At 59.1% G+C, this 21,218-nt stretch overlaps 1 protein-coding gene across 1 annotated transcript; it reads right to left on the minus strand.

Moving 5' to 3' along the window:
• Positions 1 to 241: 241 nt before the first annotated feature.
• Positions 242 to 20,401, minus strand: ADAMTS10 (ADAM metallopeptidase with thrombospondin type 1 motif 10). Its single transcript, XM_069479393.1, has 26 exons — positions 20,377 to 20,401; positions 18,175 to 18,280; positions 16,645 to 16,830; positions 16,041 to 16,387; positions 15,521 to 15,677; positions 13,596 to 13,813; positions 11,801 to 11,884; positions 11,568 to 11,713; positions 11,107 to 11,150; positions 10,858 to 10,963; positions 10,618 to 10,764; positions 10,369 to 10,510; positions 7,290 to 7,397; positions 6,734 to 6,879; positions 6,579 to 6,642; positions 5,182 to 5,284; positions 4,762 to 4,895; positions 4,546 to 4,669; positions 4,057 to 4,137; positions 3,808 to 3,971; positions 3,577 to 3,703; positions 3,352 to 3,481; positions 2,691 to 2,895; positions 2,315 to 2,491; positions 2,074 to 2,233; positions 242 to 986 (listed from the first exon to the last, which is right to left on the minus strand). The coding sequence occupies exons 3-26, from the start codon at positions 16,730 to 16,732 to the stop codon at positions 877 to 879; spliced, it is 3,312 nt and encodes a 1,103-aa protein (XP_069335494.1). The 5' UTR covers positions 16,733 to 16,830; positions 18,175 to 18,280; positions 20,377 to 20,401; the 3' UTR covers positions 242 to 876.
• Between the last annotated feature and the right edge of the window lie 817 nt (positions 20,402 to 21,218).

Consider the following 21,218-nt stretch of genomic DNA (forward strand, 5'->3'; position numbering starts at 1 on the left):
CAGCTGGGAGGGCAGGAGACCATCATCTGGAACCTCCTTCAGAAACTGTACTTTCGTTGTAAGATCCTTGGGCTCTTGCCTGCATTGTTAAAAGCCCCCTTCTGGCTGCTGGGTGTGACCCCTTCCCCCCTTCCAACCCTGGACGGGGGCTGCCAGAGGTGGACACGGTGACACACACACACCTACACGTGGAAGTCTACACAAGACAGAACTTTATTGATGGAGGGCTTCCTGGCAGGAGTGTGTGGGCCCCAGGACAGGGTCTGTAGCACCATGAGGGGGTGGCTTGGATGTTGGGGTCCCCCTGGGGCAGGCAGGGCAGAAGTTGGGGTGGATCTTCCCCCTGGACTAGAGGGGGAGGGTGTCAGGGAGGTGGTGCTAACTCCCCTCCCCCATAGCAGACATAGACCCCCCTCTGCTCAGAGTGGGGGGGGTTAGGGCAGTGCTGGGGGGCAGGGCACTGGCAGGCCCCCGCCCCACCCCCACTCTTCACAGTACATAATCCCATCCAGGGGTGGGAGTGGGGGAGTGTTCAGGACTCCCTAAGGGTGGGCGCAAAGGGCGCTGGGGTGAACGGTTGTCCCCTCCCCAGACCCACCCTGGAGGGGGGGGTCTCACTATGTGGACGGGGAGAGAGGCTGAAGAGGGACCCCTTGGGATAACCAGCCCCTCCGCTTCCCCCAGCCAGGGGCCCTGCAGGGGTTCCCAATAAATAACTTCCGATTCCATCTCACCCTTCGCTTCCAGCTCCCGCCCTCCTGGGGCCCCCTCCAGCCAGCGGCAGGGCTGGGGGAGGGGAGGAGCGGGGACCCCCCCCCATTTCCCCCATCCCCCCAGCCGGCGCCCAGCTGTGGCTCCGGGTGCCGCGCGCTCCCCCTAGTGGCCCTGGCAGGTTTTGCAGCACATCTGGCGGAAGTAGGCTCGGCTGCAGAACTGGAATTTGAGCACCAGGGGACAGTAGGCGACCTTGTTCACATCCTTGCACTCTGGGTGAGGAGGGGCAGGAGAACGGGGAAAATCAGGTGTGCGCCGCCCTCCCCGCAGGGGCGCGCCCGCTGCTACCTGCACACTGCCTCCTAGCCAGTGACTGCCTCTCCGTGCCTCAGTTTCCCCAACTGTCAAAGGGGGCTTATGACAGTACCTATGCCATGAGGCTGTTTGGAGGATTTACAAAGTGCAGGGTCTGGACCAACGTGGACTCATCATTACCGAGAAAAGTATTCCTGTTCCACAGATCCTTTTGATACCAACGGGAGAGAACATGCGTTTGGGGCTGTAAAGCCCCATTCGTTTTCTTTTCTCTTTTTAGAGACGAGGGTCTCGCTCTGTCGCCCAGGCTGGAGTGCAGTGGCACGATCACAGCTCTCACTGCAGCCTTGAACCCCCGGGCTCAAGTGATCCTCCTCCCTCGGCCTCCCATAGCGCTGGGGTCACAGGCGTGAACCACTGTGCCCAGCCTCACGTGGATTATTTAATTCCATCTCCCTAATGCCCCCCCCATGAATATATTATTTCCTCCCCCTTGAAAGATAAGGAAGTCTAGGCACAGAGCTGGAAGGTGAACCGGATAGTTTTGAGTCCAGTGCCCAGAGCACAGTGCTCTTTATAGAAAATAAATGTATGAAGATACAGAAAAAAAAAAAAAAAAAACCCAAAAAAAACAAAGGGTGTATTTAAAGCAGTGGTGCTCAGGGGATAGTAATTTTGACGCCCATGGGGACACTGGGCAATGTCTGGAGACATTGTTGGTTGTCACACTGGGGGAAGGCTGCTATTGGCACCTAGTGGGTAGAGGCCAGGAGTGCTGCTAGACATCCCACCAAGCACAGGGCCGCCTCCCCCGTCCCCAAACAAAGAAACGTCTAGCCCAAAATATCAGTGGCACCTGAGGTTCAGAAACTCTGATTTAAAGAAAAAATATAGGCAAATAATGCTACAGGTGGAGCCAGAGCAAGGCATTTCAGAGGCTGGAGAAGCTCTAGGACTAACGGTGAGGACTTCCACGCCCTCTGATGGCTTCCTCTGGCCAGGCCAAGGGCCCTCCCGGTGCGCGCTGGCCTGGCGCCCACATACCTTCGGGTCCGTCCCCTGGGGGCGCGCTGTCGCACTTGGCCTCGCACTGCTGCGTGGCGGGCGGCCGCAGGGCCTCGGTGCATTCTTGCGATGGCTGCCCGGTGTGGCTGGTGCAGCGCACGGAGCGCTGCTGCTGCCCGACGCCGCAGGGCGCGGAGCACTGCGGAGAGGCGCTGCTGAGCCGCCGTCCCCTACCCCGGCCCGGGTGCCCGCTCTCGCCCCCCAGGGCCTGCCCGCCTACCTCGCCCCACTCGCCTGCCACCCAGCGCGCCGGTGGGCAGCGGCGCAAGTTGCAGCGCATGGTGGCGGGCGGCTTGGCTGCAGGCGAGCAGTGTGCAGGGGGCAGCGTGGCGCGGTGGTCTGCGCTCTTGCAAAGGACCACGCGGTGGCGGAGGCCCGGCCCGCAGTTGGGGGTGCACTGCAGTTGGAGGGGGCGTTCGTTTCATGCTTAGTGGGTGGGCAGGGTGCAGGCCCAGTGGGAGGGGCGGAGGGGGTCAGCTAATATCCACACTGCGGGAGAGGCGCGTCGGTGGCACCCCACAGGGCCATCCCAGTCCCTGCCCCTCTCCGCACATGGCGTGGGCTATGCGTGAGCTGAGAGGAGGGGGTCGGCTGACCTCAGACCAGTCGAGGGCCGCCCACTCGGGAGGGCAGGCGGGGCCCTGGCAGGCCTCCAGAACCGGCGGGCGCGGCTGCGGACACGCGCTGTCGTCCAGCGCCTTCTCCTCGGCGGCTGACACGCGGCGCTGGCACACGACCGAGCGGCTGCGCACGCCCGCGTCACAGCTGCGGCTGCAGCGGGACCAGTTCCCTACAACCCAGCTGTGGGGGATGCAGGCAGGGGGTCCCACCCCCGGAGCTGAGGTTAGTACGCTACCCACACCTTCCCAACAACCAGCATCACATGGGAACTGGCAGTAGTTTGGGGAGCTCTTGACCCCAGCAGGGAGGACCCCCCATTTCATACTTGGAGCATCATGACCCTAAACCTAGACTGAGGGCAGGGAGGTGCATCACCCTCAGGAGAGACAAATCCTTGGACAATTAGCTCGACTAGGGAGCACCATCATTCTGACAACGGGGCCATCCAGACTTGACCTCTACCTGGGGGAGCAGTTTTACCCCGACTCCCATTAGCCCTGTAGCACTATCGCCCCAGCACTTGGGCGCCCCCCATCCCTGCAATCCACCTGCTCTCCACCCCTGGAGCACTCACCCTGACCCCAGGGAGCACCCTCACCCCACCCTGAGCAATGCTGCCCCCTGGTGGGCACTCACTCTGGCGGGCAAGGCTCCGTGTTGCAGGCGCGCTGCCTCTTGGGCAACTTGCTGTGGGCACTGCAGTGGTGGGGGGCCACGGCCGAGCTGTCCAGCTGATTGCGGCACTCCACTGCCTGCACCTGGCTACCTGGGGGAGGGCGGCGAGAGGCCCGCTCAGCCCTGCTGGGCCCGGAGAACCTCAGCCCCTGTGCCCAGTGCCCCGTGCCCCAGCCCCCGCCTCACCCCCTGCACACTGGGCAGAGCACTTGGTCCAGGGCGCGTAGTGCCAGGAGTAGGGGGGCAGAGCATCGCGGGCGATGGGCGCATTGAATCGGTAGCGGAGGGCGGGCAGCTCGGTCTGGGCCAGCACCTGGGCGTGTGGGGGAGGAAGGTGGCAGCCAGCCGCACGGTCACATGGAGCCTCCATCCCCAAAGGATGCACCTCGCCACCCCTAGGCCCAGCCTCGTTGTTACCATGACGATGAGAGAGGCATTAATGGGTCCCAGGGCTTCCAGGCTCTGAGTCTGGTCTGGCCCCTGTCGCAGCTGAAAGGTGGTCCCGGCCAGGGGCAGGCGGTGGGGCTGGGGGGTCCCAGGTAGCCCCTCCAGCAGCAGGGACTCCTGGTCCCCCTTCAGGGCTGGGGGGAGGACAGCACAGGGGTCAGAACTCTAGACACCCTGACTCTCCCACTCCCCACGCCCCTCATTCCCCCATCTGCTCACCCAGGTGGCTGAGGGAGAGGTTCAGGTCTTGGATGAAAATGTGGACAGAGCCTTTGGGGATCCAGACGACGTCCTCATACCCTGGACAATGGAGCCCAGATGTCACCCACTTGGCATGTCCCCCCGACCTGCCTGTCTCCCCAGTCCCTGGCTGCGATGATAACAGCTAACTATTACTGCGCTAAGTGCACAGAGGGATATCCCACTGCGTCCCTCCCCCACCCCTGTGACGGATGTACCAGCACCCCCATTTGACAGATGACACTCTAACTGCCAAGGTTTAGGCACCAGAGCCCAAGCCAGTCTCCAGGGCTCTTCCTGACCCAGATCTGGGGCATTGATGTTTGTGCCTCCGGGACTTCTTGGGATCCCAGTTACCCCACAGGGACCCTGGGCTCTGAAGAGTTACTGATCTTTGCTAATGCAGTGGGCTCAGCCCAGCCCCGAGTCCCTTGGTCCAGGCAGGGAGGGAAGCTCAGGGCCGCTCACCAGCCCCAGGTGACGCTGGACCGAAGACTCCCTCGATGGTTTCACAGGCACTGCCGTCACCGCCGCACACTCGGCATTTGTCTTCCCGCAGGTCGGAGCCCAGGACCCGGTCACAGCCCACGTGCTGCATGGAGAGGGCAGTGGGGGTGGGGGTGAGCAAGGTGGCCCCCCATTCCCTGACCCCCTCATGCCCTCGCCACCTCCCCGGGAGTCCACCTTGCACTCGCCGCTGACGCAAATGTCCACTGTGTCTGGGCGGCAGGGCGTCCCGTCCACGACAGCCGCTGCCCTCTCCGTGTAGAAGTTGAAGCCCTCCGCTAGGCACGTGAGCGAGCAGGCCTTCACGCCCCCTGGGGGGCACGGCTCCGTCACTCTGTGGGCCAGACCGCCCTGGGACCCTCTGCTCACTCCCTGGGGGTATGTGAGGCCAAAAAGGACAGACCCCAGACCCAACAGAATGGGCAGCTCGGGGAGAGGGAGTAGGGGGCTCCCAGCGTCCAGACAAGGCACAGTGGAACCATGTCCCGGGCACGCTGGCTCTCTGGGTGAGGACAGGGTTCCGGATAGATCCCGTGATGCTGTATCCATGCACCTGCCGCCGGACACCGCCCTTGGCCTCCAGAGTGCCCCGCTCACCTCCCCGGTACGTCTTCCACGTGTAGAATTTTCCACGGAAAGGAACGCTGTCAAATTCAGAGCACTGCATCTCCCTGAAGTCCTGGGAGCCCGGGGGACAGTCCTGGTGGCACGAGAGGGGAGAGGGAGGGATGCCAGGTGTGCGTGGGGCACGGAGTTAGGGCAGAGAAGTGGCGCTCAGAGCTGGATGTGTTGGAGGCAGGGAGGCCAGGGAGGAGGCTCTGATGGACCAGGTGAGAATGGACTTGGCCAAGGGATCGAAGGGTGCCTGGGTGATGCATTCGAGGTCTGGGGGCATGCTGGGGATGACACCCAGGTTTCTGGTTTCAGATTATGGGGATACGAGTCCCTTCCCCCAGCTGGGGAGCTGGGAAAGCCACTGCCCACCCGAAAGTTCTCCCTGCCCTCTGAACCCCCCTCCTCCAGTGAGCCTCTTGCTTATTCTGTATGTACCTGGGTGTCTACTACACCCAGGGCCCTGCCATGGGGAACCCCAACATTCAAGGAAGGAGCAGCAGAGAAGCCCAAGAGAGGCTGTAACGGGGAGGCAGGCAAGCCAGGGGTTTCAGAAAGGTGATGGCAGGTGGTGCCGGGTCAGATGAGGGCACGAGCAAAAGAGAACAGAAATGTGCCACTGGGCTTGGTGAGAGGAAACCCAGGTACAGCTTTGGAGGGTGACAGAGAGCAGGGCTCTCAGGGGGGACTTGGCCGGCAAAGGGAGGGGACCGACTGGATTGCAGGGTGTTGTAAGGGCCCAGCAACGATTTCGAGGTGGGGGATTCATCTCCTGGAGGAGTCTGAAAACAGGAAGAAAAGAGAGTAGGAAAGAGCCACATCTTTGGGGAGGTGCATGGTGGGTGTCCAGAGCAGGTGGCAGAGGGAGGGCAGTGAAGAGAGGGGTGGCCACAGCAGGCTCCCGAGAAGGTGGCAGGCGCCAAGCACTTTGCTAGCTTTTTTTAATTTTTTGAGACACAGTCTCACTCTGTTGAGTGCTGTGGCATCAGCCTAGCTCACAGCAACCTCAAACTCCTGGGCTCAAGCGATCCTCCTGCCTCAGCCTCTCGAATAGCTGGGACTACACACATGCACCACCATGCCTGGCTAATTTTTTTCTCTATATATTTTTAGTTGTCCAGATAATTTCTTTCTATTTTTAGTAGAGACACGGTCTCGCTCTTGCTCAGGCTGGTCTCGAACTCCTGACCTCGAGGGATCCTCCCGCCTCGGCCTCCCAGAGTGCTAGGATGACAGGCGTGAGCCACCGCGCCCGGCCTTTGCTAGCTTTTTTTTTTTTTTTTTTTTTTTTTTAAAGCCAGTCAAATTTAGCAGTGGGTTTTGCTAGCTTTTTAAAATGCGTTTTTCCTCCGCGCACCAAGAGGGGTCTTGGGGGCACTCACGTCGGTGTTGCAGGAGCGGTGTCGCCTTCTCTCGCCCAGACAGTACTTGCCCCCGATGGTTGGCCTGGAAGGGGTGGGGGGCCAGGACAGAGATGAGGCAGGGGGAGGTGGGGACGGGGACGTGGGCGATGGCGGGGGAGGGGGAGGAGGCTGACCTGGGGCTGTCGCAGTGACGGCTGGAAGAGGACACGCCGCCGCCACACGTCCGGCTGCAGTCGCCCCACGGGGTCCACGAGCCCCAGGCTCCGTCCACGCCCTCTGGCCGCGACCCGAAGGGGACACACACCCGCTTGTAGCACCACTGGGTGGGAATAGACGGAGACGAGTGGGTCTGGCTCCGCGGACACGCGTGGGCTCCGTGTCCCCTTCCCCCCGCTCCACGTCCCAGACAAGGGTCTCAGCCCCTGGACAAAGGCGGGTCCGAAGCTGGGGACAGGGGCGCAGTAGCTAGGGAGCCGGACACCGCTCAGGCTAGAGGCGTGGCCTACCCTTAGGGTCATGAACAGCGGGGTGTGGGGTGAGGATGGTACCAGGACAAGCTCTCAGGGCGTGTCTTGAGACGGGGGCGGGACCTGCGGGCGATGGGCGTGGCCAGAGCCGAGCGAGACCAGCCCGGGCGGGCAGAGCCTGTGCAGGAAGTGGCTGGGCTCGAGGGGGGGTGGCCCAAGGGCAGGGGGCGGGGCCTGGCTGGGGGTCTCCCGGCGCGCTCACCCCCTTGTCGATGGTGTGCGTCTGGCACAGCGTGCCCTCGGCGGCCGGGATGCTGTTGGTGATGCACCGGTTGCTCTTGCTCAGACACCACAGCTCGCTGCAGACCTCCTGCGGGCCGAGGCACCCGCTCAGGCTCGCCCCCTCCCTCCTCCCTGGGGCAGCCCGCCCGGCTCGGGAGGACCCAGGCGCCCCGCTCACTGCAGGCCCGGAGCTGGGGGCTGTCCCCCAAAGCGCTCCTTTTCCTGGGTCTCAACAAGTCGTCTTGGATTCCCTTGCTGGACATGGCCTGGGCCTTATCCTCTGCCAATAAGCTGCATTTATGGGCCACCTAAGTATGCCACCAACTCCTGTAGGCATGACTATTCCCATCCTACCGCGAGGAAACCAAGCTGCAGACAGGTAAGGTCACTCGCTAGGTAGGTCAGGCAGCTACTAAGGGGCAGCCTGGAGTCTAACCCTGGATCTTTGATGTAGGGTGTGTGCCCTAAGGAACTCTGCAGTTCAGCTTCTGACAACTTCGGAGTTTCTAGAAGGAAATTTGGGGCCTGCTGAGGAATGCATAGGAAGGATTCTAGCTTCTTTTTTTGGAAGCGGCAAAGCAGCCCAGGGGAGAGTGGAGGTTCTGAGAAATCAGGCCTGGTTGGTGACTCAGGTCAAGGGCCCCACCTCTAATTTTTTTTTTTCCATCTGATGGTTCTCTTTAGTCTCCCACCTCAACTGGAGAAGCCCCCCACACTTTTAAGCTGAAAGGGGAGGGTGGTGGGAGTTTGGGAGGGGACACCACCAGGCTGGGTCTGTGTGGGATGTTTCTGTTTCCCCCAGTGAAAAGTCAGCCCAATTCTCTTCCTGCCTGACTTCTGCTAAGGCTGGCCCAGGCCCTGTCCACAGCAGGAAGCTGGACCAGTCCCAGGGACTCATTCTGACCCTTTAGGTCCAGGTTAAAATCCCTGGAGAAGCTCCACTGGGTTCAAGGTGGCCAAATCTAGGATTCTCTTGGTGTCCATCCTGACCAACCACCCAGGGCCTTCTCCCTGAGAAGTAGAGATCCTTCTGTCTCATTCTTAAAATCAGGCACAAGCCCCTCTTCAAACAGAATCCTTGTAAGCTTTGATGATTTGGGATTGGATCCATCCATGGCCATAGGAAGGGACCCTTCCTGAGTCAGCCCCTGAAAGATACCTGCACACATGTGAGAGTCTGAAGAGTTGTCCTCAAACATACTCCCTCCAACCTCCTCCAGAGAGTCCCTGCCTTCTGCCTCACAGAGGACACTTCTCAGCTATAAACTGAGCCTGGTTTTCTGGCTTCACTTGGCTTGTGTCCTCCTGGCCATTTCTAAAACTATCACATCACTCCAGCCCCAATCCCACTTCTGACACCTCAATTCAGCCCCAGTCTCCCTTCTGACGCCTCTTAAAGAGAACTATGAGTCCTGCTTTTTGACCTCCTTCCCACAGGGAGGCGCTGTGGTACATGTGAATGAGCCCTAAGCCACTCTGGGAGACCTCAACTCTGCCACTGACTTGCAACACATTTCCCTTCTCTGGGCCTCAGTTTCCTCATCTCCAAGATGGGCAGCCTAATGCCTGCCTTGCCTGCATAAACAGCTGTGAGGCATGTGACAGGATACATAGGAAAGGGCTGTATAAATGCCCTGTTACGGGGTAACAATGACCACAGCTATACCTGGACCAGGCACTGCACTGAGATCTTTACATATATTAACCAGTTTACAAGTAATTCCTCCCTTTGCAAGGAGGGCCAGAAAGATGTTCCTTCAAAAAACAAAAGGCAGGCTCAATTCAGTATATAGCCGGTGACAGCCCACACTTAATATTCTGCCAGCTGCTCCCCTTCCACCCCTATAAGATTTGATCATACAGAGACCCGGACTGAAATCCCAGCTCTGCCATATTCTCACACTGTGGCCGTGGGCAAGTCACTCTCCCTAAACCTCATGCCCTTCGTCTGTAACTCGGGGGTAACAGGATTGCCAGGAGTCTGGATGAGATGACAACATACCACATGCTTAGCACATACTGAGCATACAGTGAGTGTCAGACATTGTCGTCGTTGTTAGGATGCCCGGGACACAGAACACGTTCAGGGGTAGCTTCGGAATTCTTTAGGAGCTCATGAGAGGGTGGTTACCAGCTAAATTAGGGCGGTGGTGTGGGCAGGGGGCAAGAGTGGAAAATCAATGAAATAGAGATCATTTCAGGGTTTGGTTCCTTGTCTTGCAGTGGAATGAAGTGAGGGCATTTTGGCAGCTCTGCATTTGACATGGCAATAGCTTGCACATGGCCACGCGAACTCAGATCCCTCTGAGTCGCGAGGGTGTGGAGAGCTGGGCCTGGGCTCCGGGCCCCTAGGCTGTGCGGGGAGTGTATTTAGAGAACCGAGCGAATGTGGGCAGAGGAGGGGCAGACCCTGGCTGAGCCCTGGAGGCTGAAGGCGGAAGCCAGCAGGTCTTCAGCGTCTTGTGGGGGAGCTGGAGGTGGGACCCCGCCACCCCTCGCTGCTCACTGCCCTGTGCACGGGTGGGGCTTAGGAAGCCTAAGTCGTGGGGAAGAATGAGGCAAAGTCAGGAAGCTCAGAGCCCACCCAGCGGTGAACTGGGGCCGGGAGAGCTCGTGAACCAGTCAGTGGGGGATGTGGGGAATGAAGACAGGGAGTGCCTGGAAGGTTCTGTCCGGCTGTTTGTCAAGTGAGGAAGATGACCAGCCCCAGGGAATGAAGTCTGGATGTTTAGTTAAAAACTGCCCAGTGACAGGTCCTGGGACTTTGGTCTTGCTGATGTGCCAGACAGAAGGTGGCCCCCCCCCCCAAGCCCAGGCTTTCAATTTGAAGAAGCAGGAGGTCCCAATCTTGTCCCCAGGCACTGTCGGATTGCTTGGGACACTTTGTACAGCCCATGCACCTCTGCCCTCCCAGGTCCCCACGGGGCTCACTTTACCCTCCCGCTAGCTTTCCCATACCCTCAAATGCCCAGCCGGGGGGGGGGGTGTCTTGGTGGAGTTCCCGGCCCCCCTGCGGCCCCATCCCCTCCCAGGAAGGAAAGCAGGAAGGCTCTCTCTACCCCGTATTTACACTGACGCGATTTGACTCCATGCTGGAAGCGGCACTGCTCGTCCGCGTCGTAAGCTTGGCCGGGCGCCACGGTTGGGTACACGAAGTCCTGTCTGGGGGGCCGGTTGTTCAGGCAGAGTCCCAGGCCCGAGCTACGATGAGAGAAAGCCGGATGGAGGGGATCCCCAGTTTCTAGAGCCTCCCTGGCCCTGCCACACGAGCACAACCCTGGAGGCAGGGCAGGGAAGTGCGTCCTCACTCTAGAAAGCTGGAGATGTAGTCTCGGCTGCACGATGACCACACGAACGGGTTGGTCTTCATGGTGATGTGGGCGGCCATGAGCTTGGCTGGGTCCTGGCCACGGGCCCCGCAGCTGTTCCCCACCCCGTCGTGGTTCATGCCGAATCTGGGGAGAGGGGTGTTGGCTCTGCCGGGCGCCGGGAGCGGGGGACCCGCCCAGCTCCTCCCGTCCTCCCCGTCCTGTGTCCCCCAGCCTCACGTGTGCCCAATCTCATGGGCAATGGTGAACGCCGTGGCCAGGCCAATGTCCTCGTTGATGCTGCAACTCCTCTCTCGCTCACACATCCCGCCCACCGGGGCCAGGCCTGGGAAAACGGGTGTGTGGGGTGGGCTCGTGCTAGCCGGCCCCATCCACCCTGCCAGGTCTTATGTCACCCCAGGGCCAAGGTCACCCCAGCCCACTGCCTTCATCCCTCACAGGTGCCCGAAACCTACGGGGCTCAGGTACCTAATGTGCCGCAGGGTTTGTTCTTGTAGATGCAGATGTCGTAACTGCAAAAGGAGACAAAGGTGAGGGTTCTGGGCTGCCTCCCTAAGCCCGGCTGATGCCACCATGCCCAGCTCTGGGGGCTGAGCCCTGCCTGGAGGCGTCACCTGCCTCTAGCTCACACTGTGCCCGCAGCTGGAGCCAATCAGCTGATAGTGTGCATGCTGGGGGTATGGGAATGACTGAATGAATGAATGAATGAATGGGAGAAGGAGTGAATAGTGCATCAGTGCCCGGATGATCCAATACCTCCCTTCCCTCACTTGCAAGCAGCCCCTCTCCATCCCTGGCTCCCCCAGGGGTGGCCAAAGCTTACCCCTCTCCTAGCCCCCCAGCAGAAGTGATCTCTGCTTGGATTGTGACAGTCCCCTGGACCACTTGTTCCCTCTGCCCAAGTCCTGGAGCCCCTCCCTGCCCCTCACCGCGTGATGAGCACCGCTGTGTCATGGTTGGCCATGCCGTTCTCTGGAATGGCATTGCCATGGCCACTGTGGTTCACGATGGATTTCTGCCACTTACAGAAGCTGTCCAGGGACTTCCCGGCGTGGTGCGTGATCTCCAGAGTGGGCTGGGGGTGGACGGAGTGAGGTGCATGAGCGCCCACCACCCTGGGCATGGCGTGGAGGGGACGGGAGGGGCCCCCCGACCCCCGCACCTGGTCCTCTGTGAGCAGGATAAGGCGAGTTACGAGGATGTTAATGGTGTTGCCCAGACTTGAGTCCTGGAAAAGTTTGGCAACCTGACCTCCAAGAAACAAGAGAGACCGAGTCTTAAGAGGAGCCCAGAGTAGAAAACAAAAAAGCAAAACAATGACAACAGCTTGTTTTAATCAAGTACCCATTATATGCTGGGTCCTAGACTACACCTGCTGTATTTATCTATTCATGAGTAGATGCTATTTTCATCCCCATTTCATAGACGAGGAAATTGAGCACAGAAAGGTTAGGTGTCATAAGTGGGACCCAAGTCTGTTGCGTACCAGCACGTTTCTTTCCAATTCCCTGGGGCTCAGCTTATCTGTCTGCTCATCCTCCAATCCCTGCTCATCCCCAACTGCCTTGAATGTCTTTGCCCAGAGGTGGCTTGAGGGATGTGCCTGGCTCACCCCACGGCTTTATGAAGGTAGCAATTTGAGCATCACCACAGGAAGGTGGAACTGTGGGGGCAGGATGCTCTGGAGACAGTGGTCAGAGGGAAAGAGGAAGTGTCTTGGGGTATGAGTGTGCACGGCTGATGTGCAGGGATCTTGGAGCCCTGGGCTATCATTGCCCTGTCTGGAAACCCCCGGGAATTTAGGAAACTTTGAGAGCCCAAGGGAGGGAGGCCAGGCTTGGGCAGAACATAATGGTATCAGAGATGATGTCATGTCAACATCTTGCGGTGTCTCTGTGTGTTAAACATTTTGTCTTCCCTTTTGCTTCACTGAAAGACGAGCACTATTCATCAAGCCCTTAACTGTGTGCCAAGTGCCATACTTGGGTTTCCCTCTGCCGTAGATACCATTATAACCCCATTTCACAGAGGGGGAAGCTGAGGCTGAGAGAGGTCTTGATTGAGATCTAGGATGGGAACTGAGTATATCTGAGTGGGCCACGGAGGTCAGCCTGTATGAATTTATAAGTGGTTGCTTGGGCAGAACTCTGCATGCATACCAATGTGTGCCTGTGTGTGTACGGCTAACCTCAAGGAATATCTGCAAGCTGTGTGTGTGTTTGTTTATTTGTTTTTGAAACAAGGTCTTGTTCTGTTGCCCAGGCTAACATGCAGTGGCATCATCATAGCTCACAGCAACCTCAAACTCCTGGGCTCAAGTCATCCTCCCGCCTCAGCCTCCTGAGTAGCTGGGACTACAGATGCAGCCACCATGCTCAGCTAACTTTTTCTATTTTTTGTAGAGATGGGGTCTTGCTATGTTGCCCAGGGTGGTCTCAAACTCCTGGCTTCAAGCCATCCCTCTGTCTTGGCCTCCCAAAGAGCTGGGATTATAGGCATGAGCCACTGTACCTGGTCTATGTTTATTTTTATACACAGAAAACACTTATATGGCACCTATTGTGTGCCAACCATACTGTTCCAAGCACTTTATCAATGCACTGAATCTACCTTAGCCTTACGAGGTAGGTACCTTATGAAGTAGATACCATTATTACCCCCATTTTGCAGATGGATAAGCCAAGGAAGAGAAGTAAAGTAAGTCACTCAAGCGCACTCAGCTACAAAGTGGCAGAGATGGGACTTAAGGTCAGGCAGGCTACCTCTGTCCCAGAGGACCTTTGCTCCTAGCCGTGGTGCTGTGCTACCTTTCCTCATCCATTGCCAAGTGCAACCCTCCTTCCTCACCCTGTCCCCAGGTCAGGGATTGGGGGTGGGATGGTGCCACCCATTTTCGCCACCTGGAGGCTGGCCCCAGGTCCTCAGGGCTCCGTGCCCGGGGAGGGGGAGGCACTTACAATGTTCATGATGGCCAGCACGTACTGCTCCACGTCGCGGCGCCCGTGGTAGGCCACCATCATCTTGTCAGCCACCACCAGGGTCTCTACGTAGCGCTCTCGGCTGACCGATCGCTTCAGGCCTGGCTGACCGCGCTCTGTTTCATTTCCAGGGGGCCTGGCAGGCGGTGGCTTCAGGGTGCGCAGCCACCATGGCCGCCCTTTCCACGGTTTCTCGTCTGGGGAACCCAGGAGAGAGCAACTGAGCCATGCACTGCTAGTGGGGTGCGCAGCTGCCTGACAACTGCCTTGTGCAACCCCTGACTCTCCACTCAACAGCTGGACAGACAATTTCTTGCCATTCTGCTGCCTGCTCTTGTCGTCCGACTACCTGTCTGATGGTCCATCCGCCCAACAGGCTGCCAAACACCTCATTCTTTTGCTATCGGGCATCCTGGCAGTACCATGTCTGGTTCTACAGTGTCTCACCACCTGAATATTGGGTCTACAATGACTGTCCCACTGCCAAATAGTTGGGTTGAATACGAGACTGACTTCCCCATTGTCTTCTTCTTTTTTTTCTTTTTTTTTTGAGACAGAGTCTCACTCTGTTGCCCTGGGAAGAGTGCAGTGGTGCCATCATAGCTCACTGCAACCTCAAACTCCTGGGCTCAAGTGATTCTCCTGCCTCAGCCTCTTGAGTAGCTGGGACTACAGGCACATGCCACCATAGCCCGGCTAATTTTTTCTATTTTTGGTAGAGATGGGGTTTCGCCCTTGCTCAGGGTGGTCTTGAACTCCTGAGCTCAAGCGATCCTCCTGCCTTAGCCTCCCAGAGTGTTAGGCTGACAGGCGTGAGCCACCATGCCCGGCCCTATTGTCTGGTTGTAGAACAATCCAGCTGTCCCATTGCCTGAATGCTCACCTGCTCAGCAACTACACTGCCTCAACGCCCAAATGTCCAACTGAATACTTGCAGAGGCCAGGCACAGTGGCTCACGCCTGTAATCCTAGCACTCTGGGAAGCCGAGGCGGGAGGATCGTTTGAGCTCAGGAGTTCGAGACCAGCCTGAGCAAGAGCAGACTCCGTCTCTACTAAAAATAGAAAGAAATTATATGGACAGCTAAAAATATATATAGAAAAATTAGCCGGGCATGGTGGCCCATGCCTGTAGTCCCAGCTGCTCTGGAGGCTGAGGCAGGAGGATCGCTTGAGCCCAGGAGTCTGAGGTTGCTGAGAGCTAGGCTGACGCCACGGCGTTCTAGCCTGGGCAATAGAGTGAGATTCTGTCTTAAAAAACCAACCAACCAACCAAACAAACAAAGAACACTTGCAGAACTGTACTGCTGCCATGCTAGTTGGCTGAACAACCGTCCCATTACAATTGGCATGATCATATGACCCCCTGACAATTCCACTGCCTGATGTATTGGCGTGCAGCAGCCTGTCTCACTGTCTGAACTACGCACTCGTCCAACTTGTGTCCTTCCAACCAACTTTCCAATCAGCGCACTGCCCAACTGCCTGACTGTACTACAACCGGACTGTCCCACTGACCGCTCAACTGTGACATCACTTGCCTTTGCTGCTTGCACAACCAACTGTGGCTGTATGTCTATCCGAGTGTCCTACTCAGAGACTATCCAGTTATACAACCCATTCAGTGTCTCACTGTTCTGCTTTTCCACCCAACATTGATCTGTTTTTCTAACTGTATGACGGTGCTGGTAAATATTTTATCGCTGTATAACTTTCCTATTCTCCTGTTCCCTAAATGTCTGAGTGTACAACTGTCCTTCTACCAGTCTGGTTGTAAATCTGACCTTTTGACGGTACAACTGCTTGAGTATCTGATACAACCACCCCACTGCTTACCTGTCTGCCTCTGCCTCAAGGGGAAGATGCTGTACCTTCCCTCTGCTCATCCCCAGAAAGACAGATGTACCTCTCACTCCACAGGCTGTGTCCAGGTGGGGGTGACGCAGAGAGGAACGCTTGTACACCACGTGGGGGCCACTTTCCTCTGGGCCCCGGGGACCCTTGGGCCCACCTTGCAGGGGCTCAATCAGGTACTCCTCCTCGTCTGCCACAATCAGGCCATGCTGGGTTTTGAGGAGTGGGACAGAAAGCTCAGATCAGGTTCTGAATCCTGGGACCCCAGGATTTTCTCTCTGTCTTTATCATTTCATTCCTATCTACCTATCTAATCTATCTTGTTGGGTTTATCTTGCTATTCCTTTTCTAATGTCTTGAGGTGGATGGTCTGCTCATTAATTTTCAGCCTTACATAAGGCTATACGTTTTCCTCTAAGTACTGCTTTAGCTGCATCCCCAAAGTCCTGCTTAGCTCAAAATACTTAAAAAATGTCCCACTATGAGTCTTTCTCTGACTTCTATTTAGAAGGGTTTTTCTTAACTTTCAAACTTGTGGGAATTTCCCCTTGTTTCCAGAATTCTCAGCTCACCAGGCCTCCACAGGTGCTGATGGCCACATGGGAGCTGCCAGCCTGGCCCTGCAGGTGGCCGGCATAGAGGCAGTGGGGCCGGGCGGCCCTCTGCCAGGCCAGGCCCTCCCGTGTCCAGTACTCCACAGAGACGTGCCCTGCCAGTAGACGGGAGCTGCGGGTCAGGTTCAGCAGGAAGTGGGTGCTGGGTGCGGCCACCTTGTAGAAGAGGCGGGACTCGGCTGTGGCCCCCGTGCCCCGGCGCTGCCTCCGGGGAGGAGGTGGCGAGAAGGCCAGCAGTGCCCCGTTGTGGTCCACGCGGGTGGGGAAGGCGATCTCATAGCTCTCCAGGCTGGACAGGAACTCATCTGTGGGTGAAGGTCAGAGAGGACTGGGTGGGCCCTGCTTTCGGCTGACCTCTGCGTCCTGGCTGCTGGCGCAGGTGGTGCTGGCCTTACTGACCCCCGAATGCAAGTCACCGGCTGTAAGGCTCCAGTCTAAGTGACCCCAGGGCCTTCCTCCCACGACCCCCATCCCCGCCCATCAACCCCTCTTTCTCTTGGAGCCAGACTGGCCTCTTCAACTTCTTTTTCCTCCCCCACTGCCGCCCCCAGACCGCTCTTACCTTGAGACCGGAAAGCATGCGTGACCTCGAACGTGAGGCCCAGCCCCAGGGCAAGGGCCCAGCGGAGGATCTGGCAGGCGGGAGCCATAGAGGCCACGTGTCCACATGTCTCTCCCCAGCCCCGGCTGCCGGCAGCCCCCACGGTGCCACCTCCCCTGTTCACAGCCTGGGCAGCATCACTGGGGTCTTGGGAGGGGAGAGCCAGGTCAGAGGTGGGGGCCTGGTCCCTCTGGCCAGCATAACCAGTGCCGAGGCCCCGAGGCCGAGGCCGGCCAAGGCACCCCTCCCTGAGATTCCAGATGCATTTTTTCTCTCAGCAGACCCCCTCTCCCCATCTCCCCATCCAATGCTCCCTGCACTCCCAGATGAGGACAGGCAGGGACCGGGATGTCACCATGAGTACCTCCTAGGTGCCAGCTATTGGCCCCAAAGTTTTCACACCATTGCATTCTGTTTCCAAAATATATCTGAGAGCTCCACCGGCACCATTCTCCTTTTATAGATGAGGAAACAGATTTGGGGTGATAAGAGTTTGCTCAGGGTCACATGGCTAGAAAGCAGTGAACCCTCGGACTCATTCTTGGGGAAGCACTATTGATGAGCTTTAGGGGGACGGCGGCTGTGCATGATAGGGACAGTCACCCTCTGTACCCCACCACCACCACCACCACCGCCCTGGCCCTGTAGGGCTCAGTCTCCTGGGAGCCACAGATGACAGACGGGTCAATGGAGAATAGTCCAGATTTTGACATGTTCTCTAGGAGATCTTAATGGGGAGACTGGGAAACAGAGGTTGGAAGGCTGAGAAGAGAACAATCGTGTGAAGAGACAGAAGGTGCACCAGGCAGGCAAGCAGCAAAGGCACAGGCTTGGAGGTGGGGTGTGGCGTCCAGGGACCCAGGCGGGGCAGGTGCAAGGGGCGGGGCAAGGGGAGGCTGGCATGGGATACACTGGAAGGCTGGGGCGGTGAGTGTGAATTTTCAAGGCCGATTCAAGCCACGGCCAGTGCTCAGGTCCCCCAGCTTTCCATACTCCCATCCACGTCCTCAACCCTGTCCTTGGATCCTCTGCCACAGGTAGCACCATTCACCCCACCGGCGGGGCTGGAAACCACTGTCCCCCGAGCCACCTCCAGGCCCGCTGGACAGATCTGTTTCTCCGGCATCTGCCCCAGGCCAGCCTGCAGCAGACACCATTTTGGGCCACCACCCTGTGCCAAATCCTCCTCCCCCACGCCCTCCCGTCTCCGCCCTCCTCCTCCTCCTCCTTCTCTGTGCAAAATCCCCCTTAATCACACACTGTCTTGTTTTTTTTGCAGCCCAGCCAAGTCTGAGAGTCGATCCCCAAACAGGGCAGTTTGGCCCCAGAGGGAGGGAGACTGGGTATTTTTTCTGAGCTGCTGACTGGAGAACCCTACATTCCCCGCTTCTGCTTGGACCCCTCCAGTGATGGGGAGCTCACTCACGGATATTGTGTGACCCTGCTGCTCTGTTTGGCTGGGCTAATGTCCACTCCTTGTTTTCCTTTTACCTTGTGGGGGCTTCGGTTGGTGGCGTGGTGTGGGGCCCCTGTGCGGATCCTTCCCTCCGCTGCTCCCTGAGCCTTTCTGGGCCTTAGTCGCCTCTTCCGTGAGACCCTGGGCAACGAGGAGTCGCCAGGCTGGTCTGGAGCACTGAGCTGGGTCTGTAGTTCAGGGGTTGCTCAGGAATCTCTGATCCTCTTCCTGCCCCGGGGAACCTCTTCTCGGACTTTATCTTCTCTTCTTAATACCCTCCCTCACCCCTGCTCCCCCAAAACTCCTCCCCCATCCATCCCTTCTTGCTGCTGCTTCCTTCTTCCTTCCTTGGAGGCCTCAACCAATTTTGGGATCAGGGCCCTTCCAGGTCTGGCTCTCCTGGCCCCACTCCTGTCTCAAATCACACCCTCCCCAAGTGGCAGCATGGCAAGGCTTGGAGCTGTCCCTCCAGCCCATGGCTGTGTCTCCCCTCTCTGCCACTGCCAGGCCTGGCACCCTAGCTTCCTCCTGTGGGGCAGGGAGACTCTCCTCTCAAAAACCTCATACCCCCTCCTGGGCTTCTGGCTCAGCCTGGGGCTAGGGAACAGCGTGGAAGGACGTGGAATAGGTGGGTGGGGGCGGGGGTCGGGGAGTCCCCTGTGCACAGGATGGGGAGGACATGGGTCTGCAGGGGGCTCACAGGTGTCTGAGCCGGGGCCAGTCCCCAGGGCAGCTGAAAGGTGTCACATAGCCCAGAGCGCTGGCTGGTGGTGGGGGGGACTACAACCAAGGTGGTGGCTCTGGGGTACGTCTGGGGGAGATGAGATGGTGGGGCGGGGGCAGCCAGTTAGGGGCAGAGACCATGTGAGCAACAGGATGTCAGCAAGGGATCGGCGCCGTATGTGCACTGCTGCAGGTGTGTGTGCCTGTGTGTACACCCAGGCCCCACCATTACCCTCCCAGGCCCTCCTCCCAGAAGGCAGGAGGGAGGTGGCCTGCGTGGGGGAGGGTGCCAGGACTGGAGGAAATGCCTCACGGAAATGGTTGGGAAACTGAGGCTCCGCTCCCTCCGTCCCGTCCTGGGGATCCCGGAAGAACCACCAGCTCCAGAGTCAGCCCTCTGCGGCCCGGCTCCCGGGGCACAGGGCTGCGGGACATCCCAGTGGAGGCCAAGGCCGCTTCTGCCCAGGCAGAGGCCCGGCCGCCGGCCTCCTGCACATCTGGCCAGCCAGCGGGAGGCAGCCCCTGCCCGGAGAGCAGACAAAGGCCCAGCGCAGCGGCAGCCTGTGCAAGGAGGGGGCCGGCCCTCCCCCGCGCCCCGACTGGTCGCCCCCCCAAACCAGCCGCTAATTAAAGGCCCTGAGCCTGACCACTGGAGACACCCTGAGACAGACTCAGGGGAAGTGGGCGGCGCCACTCCCACACCCAGACACACAAACACACACTGGCAGCAACACTCCCCCCCCCACAGCCAGGGACCGGCACTCGGGCACCCCAGACCCACAAAGCACCCCCTCTCACCTCCAGCACACACACAAACACACTCAGTACACACTGAGAGACAAACACATGGAGACACACAACTACACACTGCCCAGACCTCTGTGTGCAAATACACACTCATTCACACTCGGGCACAGACACACACGACAACCCAGGTCAAACACACTGACACATACATACACACACCCGGGGCCTACACGCAGACACACTCATTTACACACTCACACCAGGCAAATTTACAAGTCCCACAAACCTAGATCCCCCCACCAGACACACACACAGGCATTCATTACCATGCTCATCACACTCAGAGACACACACACACACAGGGATGCCCGCAGACAGACACACAAACCCCGACACACAGACACGCACCTCGACACTCACACACACAGCAGACACCTATGTGCACACGCACACTCAGGCAGACACACGAGAGACTCCTCTCCAGACACTGACAGACACACACATGTCCTGCACGACCATCTGCACATACGTGGATGGCCACACACACATACACACACACACAACAAACCCAGGCAGACGCTCCCGCGAGCCCCGGCGCGTTCCGTGGCGCGCACCCTTGGGGACATCACGCACCGTCCCCACGCACTCCGCGGGCGGGACAGTCCAGTGGGCCACGGCCACACCGGCCGACGCAGACACGCAAAGTCACGCAAAGCCACGCGCCGCCCCCTCCGCGCCCCCCACCCACGCCGATCGCGCGCCTTTACCTGCGCGGCGCCCGGGGCCTCCGTCGCGCCGCCGACTCCCGCCCCGCGCGCAGGAAGGGAGGGAGCGAGCGAGCGCGGCGGCGTGGCCGGGGGAGGGGGCGCGGGGAAGGCACTTCCTGAGCAGCCTGCCAGGGTTATAAAAAACCCCCAAACCGCGCGCGGCCAGAAACCCCGCCCGCCGCCCGCCGCCGCCCGGCCTGGGCCGCGGGCTGGACTCGAGCCAGGGGCCCGGGAGCGCAGGCCGGCCCGCCCGGGACCGGCGCCCCGCCGCGGCAGGGGGGGCAGAAGAGTCACAGGGGGCGGGGAAGGCGGGGGAGGGTGGGGGAGACCGAGTGGGGGCGGGGATCGGGGGGAGGGGAGAAGGAATAAGGTGGGGGAGGGGGAGGGGGAAGTGGGGGGCTCAGGGGAAAAGGAGGAAGAGGAGAACGGGGTGGTTGGGGGAGGGGAAGTTTCAATGGAAAGGGGTGGGAGGAGGTGGGGGCGTGGAGGAAGGGGCAAAGTTGGGTGGGGGTCTAGGGGAAGCAGCCATGGGGCCGGGGAAGGAATGGGGCAGGAGGGGGATGGGAGAACGGGATGGCGGGTGGGGGAGGGGAGAGCCCGTTTCCTCGCCAGCTTAGGCAGCATCAACAACAGCTGTTATTTATTGAGGGCTGGTCCTCACTCAAACAAGCATTTATTGGGCGCCTCCCGTGTGCCAGGCACGATGCCCGGGGCTGAGCAAGTAAGTCCCAACTGGGCCCCACCCTCCCAGAGCTCCCCTCTGGGGGGTTTGATGTAACCCCCTGGGCCTGCCCTTGGCCTCTCTGGGTGCTTTAAACTCCTTTGCTGTGATGTAGGCTTTG

This window comes from Eulemur rufifrons, chromosome 2 (genome assembly GCF_041146395.1).
Source record: "Eulemur rufifrons isolate Redbay chromosome 2, OSU_ERuf_1, whole genome shotgun sequence".
NCBI classification, from domain to species: domain Eukaryota; kingdom Metazoa; phylum Chordata; class Mammalia; order Primates; family Lemuridae; genus Eulemur; species Eulemur rufifrons.

Bases quoted from the DNA above. Each gene is read 5' to 3' on its own strand.
- ADAMTS10 (XM_069479393.1), bottom strand. From the start codon at position 16,732: ATGGCTCCCGCCTGCCAGATCCTCCGCTGGGCCCTTGCCCTGGGGCTG. The intron at 10,511-10,617 runs GTGAGGACGCAC...CTCTCATCGTAG, and splicing joins TACATCTCCAGCTTTCTAGA to CTCGGGCCTGGGACTCTGCC. The intron at 2,492-2,690 runs GTCAGCCGACCC...CTCCAACTGCAG, and splicing joins CGGCCCTCGACTGGTCTGAG to TGCACCCCCAACTGCGGGCC.